The sequence below is a fragment of the Sipha flava genome, unplaced genomic scaffold, assembly GCF_003268045.1.
Source record: "Sipha flava isolate LNK unplaced genomic scaffold, YSA_version1 307_pilon_pilon, whole genome shotgun sequence".
NCBI lineage: Eukaryota > Metazoa > Arthropoda > Insecta > Hemiptera > Aphididae > Sipha > Sipha flava.
The window spans coordinates 1401015-1403223 of NW_020272984.1; the positions used below are offsets into that span (position 1 = coordinate 1401015).

Sequence of the window (2209 nt, forward strand, 5' to 3'; positions counted from 1 at the left end):
AAAATAATCCAATCGGGCCCTTAGTTTTATAAATTTGGAAAAAAGAGATATGAGGAATAGCCTACAAAAACTAACCACCTATAAAATTCTACCCTTTAAGGTTACAAACAATAAAAAGCATGTTTAGTGTAATATTATTTTTATAGTAAAATTGTAATAAACATTTTTTGGTTTAAAAAATATATACAAAGCAATACAAAAATTTAAATATTCAAAATTTCTTCTTTCTTGCTTTTGCTTCGGCAAACATATCGATTAAATTTTCAAAGTCAACTTCTCGGGCTGTTTCTTGTTCGATTGAAATTAATGCCAGGCCACTTAAACGATCTTGCATCATTGTACTCCTTAAGTATCCTTTAATAATATTTAGTTTCGAAAATGACCGTTCCGCGCTTGCAGATGTAACAGGAATTGTCAAAAATAATAAAAGAGCAGTACATACTTCTAGGAAACTGGCTGTTAAAGAATGATTTTTCACCATTAAAAGTTGAGCAAGATCTCTAGTTGAATTAAGTTGACTTATTTGATTTTTAAGAGTTGATCTTACAGCTAAAATTTTACTTGTAAATGTTTTTGATATGTCTTTATCATATTTGTTTACCAACTTCGTAGCTTCATTTAAAAGCTCTAAATCTGTGGCTGATGTAAGAAAAGATGGTTGTAAACAAGTGAAATTTAGCATTAATTCATGAAAACTTGAAAAACGTTTACTTATTTGATTTATTAATATATCCAACGTTCTATTAAAAATAGTTACACGAAATAAGCTTTCTGGACAAGTTAAACGCATATCAGTACATAGTTCATCGAAATATCTTTTTACAACTTTACGACGTTTGTTTTGAAACTCTGTAGAGATAGACCAACTTTTAGCAACTATATTTGCTTCTTCCAAGAGATCATTAAAATTACATCTATATTCTTTTAATTGTTCATAACAGTTTTTTAATAAATTGGATGCATTATCTAAATCAACTGACTTTGACTGGAGAATTTTAGAAGTTAGGTTTATAATTTGTAAAATTTTACATTGAAAAACTAAAGTGCAAATAAAATTATAATTTTCAATTTGTTTTTTAATCCCTCCAGCTTCATTTCGCTCATCTAACTTAGAGCTGCAAAGTATAACTTTTGTTAAAGCTTTTTGAATTTCAACAAATCTAATTTTAAGCGCAAAAACTGCTTCATAACGACCAGCCCATCTTGTGGGATTAAGTTTTTTTATTAATAATCCATTTTGACTGTTCGATTCCTTAATTAAATCTGATAATATACGCCATCTTACTATACTATGTCCAAAAAAAACAAAAACTCGTTGAACAACATCAAAAAAGATTTCCATTTCTGTTATTTCTTTCACAGCATCATTGACAACTAAATTTAAATTATGAGCAGAGCAATGGACATAAGCTGCGCTTGGCTCAATGTCTTTAATTCTTTTTTGTAGGCCATTATACATACCACTCATATTGGCAGCCCCGTCATAGCTCTGACCACGACACTTGGCGATAGACAATCCCTTTTTTTCAATATTCTGTAATATTAGTTCAGAAAGAGAAGAGGCAAATTGATTAACAACTTCATGAAATGCTAAAAAAGTTTCCTTAACACATACATTTTTTGGATTTCCGTATTCATCTTTTTCTATAACACAATAACGATAAATTTCACTTAACTGATCAACCTTTGAAATATCTTGCATTGTATCAATTATAATGAAAAAAAAAGGAGCTTCTTTAATATTAAGTATTAACTCGTCTTCGACTTTATTTGAAATTAACTGTATTAGTTCATTTTGAATTTTAGGGCTACAGTAGTTTACTTAATTATTACCTTGATTAATAACTTTTTCTAGTACTGGGTCGTATTTTGCAAGTAACTCAATAAAACAAATAAAATTGCCGTTTTCTCCTTTTCCACTACCGAGCTTTTCTCTGTGGCCGCAAAAAGGTAAACTTCGCATAGCTAATGTAAGAGTAATATTTAAAATTCTCTCTAAAACCTGACGCCAAAATAATTTTTCTTTTTTTATATTCTATTCTAGTTCTTCGTTTAATGTTTTATTTAAAAACCATTTTTCATATACTAAACAGGAAATGTAGTGAACGTGTGATTGCTCGTGTCTTTTAATACCATCTACTATGTGTTTCCAATCACAATATCCTGTAGTCCAAATTTCTTGAAAGCCAGTGGATGTGCGATCTCCAAA

General features: G+C 29.3%; 1 protein-coding gene across 1 annotated transcript; it reads right to left on the minus strand.

Moving 5' to 3' along the window:
- Positions 1-211: 211 nt before the first annotated feature.
- Positions 212-1963, minus strand: LOC112686381 (zinc finger MYM-type protein 1-like). Its single transcript, XM_025558612.1, has 3 exons — positions 1834-1963; positions 1110-1644; positions 212-560 (listed from the first exon to the last, which is right to left on the minus strand). Exons 1-3 carry the CDS (start codon positions 1961-1963, stop codon positions 212-214), a joined length of 1014 nt encoding a protein of 337 aa, XP_025414397.1.
- Positions 1964-2209: the final 246 nt, after the last annotated feature.

What these genes read in the sequence shown, in the direction of transcription:
- LOC112686381 (XM_025558612.1), bottom strand. Translation starts at nt 1,963, where the DNA reads ATGCGAAGTTTACCTTTTTGCGGCCACAGAGAAAAGCTCGGTAGTGGA. An exon ending in AGAAAAAGTTATTAATCAAG is followed by an intron (nt 1,645 to 1,833) that starts GTAATAATTAAG and finishes ATTGTGTTATAG; the next exon opens with AAAAAGATGAATACGGAAAT. An exon ending in GTTATACTTTGCAGCTCTAA is followed by an intron (nt 561 to 1,109) that starts GTTAGATGAGCG and finishes AACATTTACAAG; the next exon opens with TAAAATTTTAGCTGTAAGAT.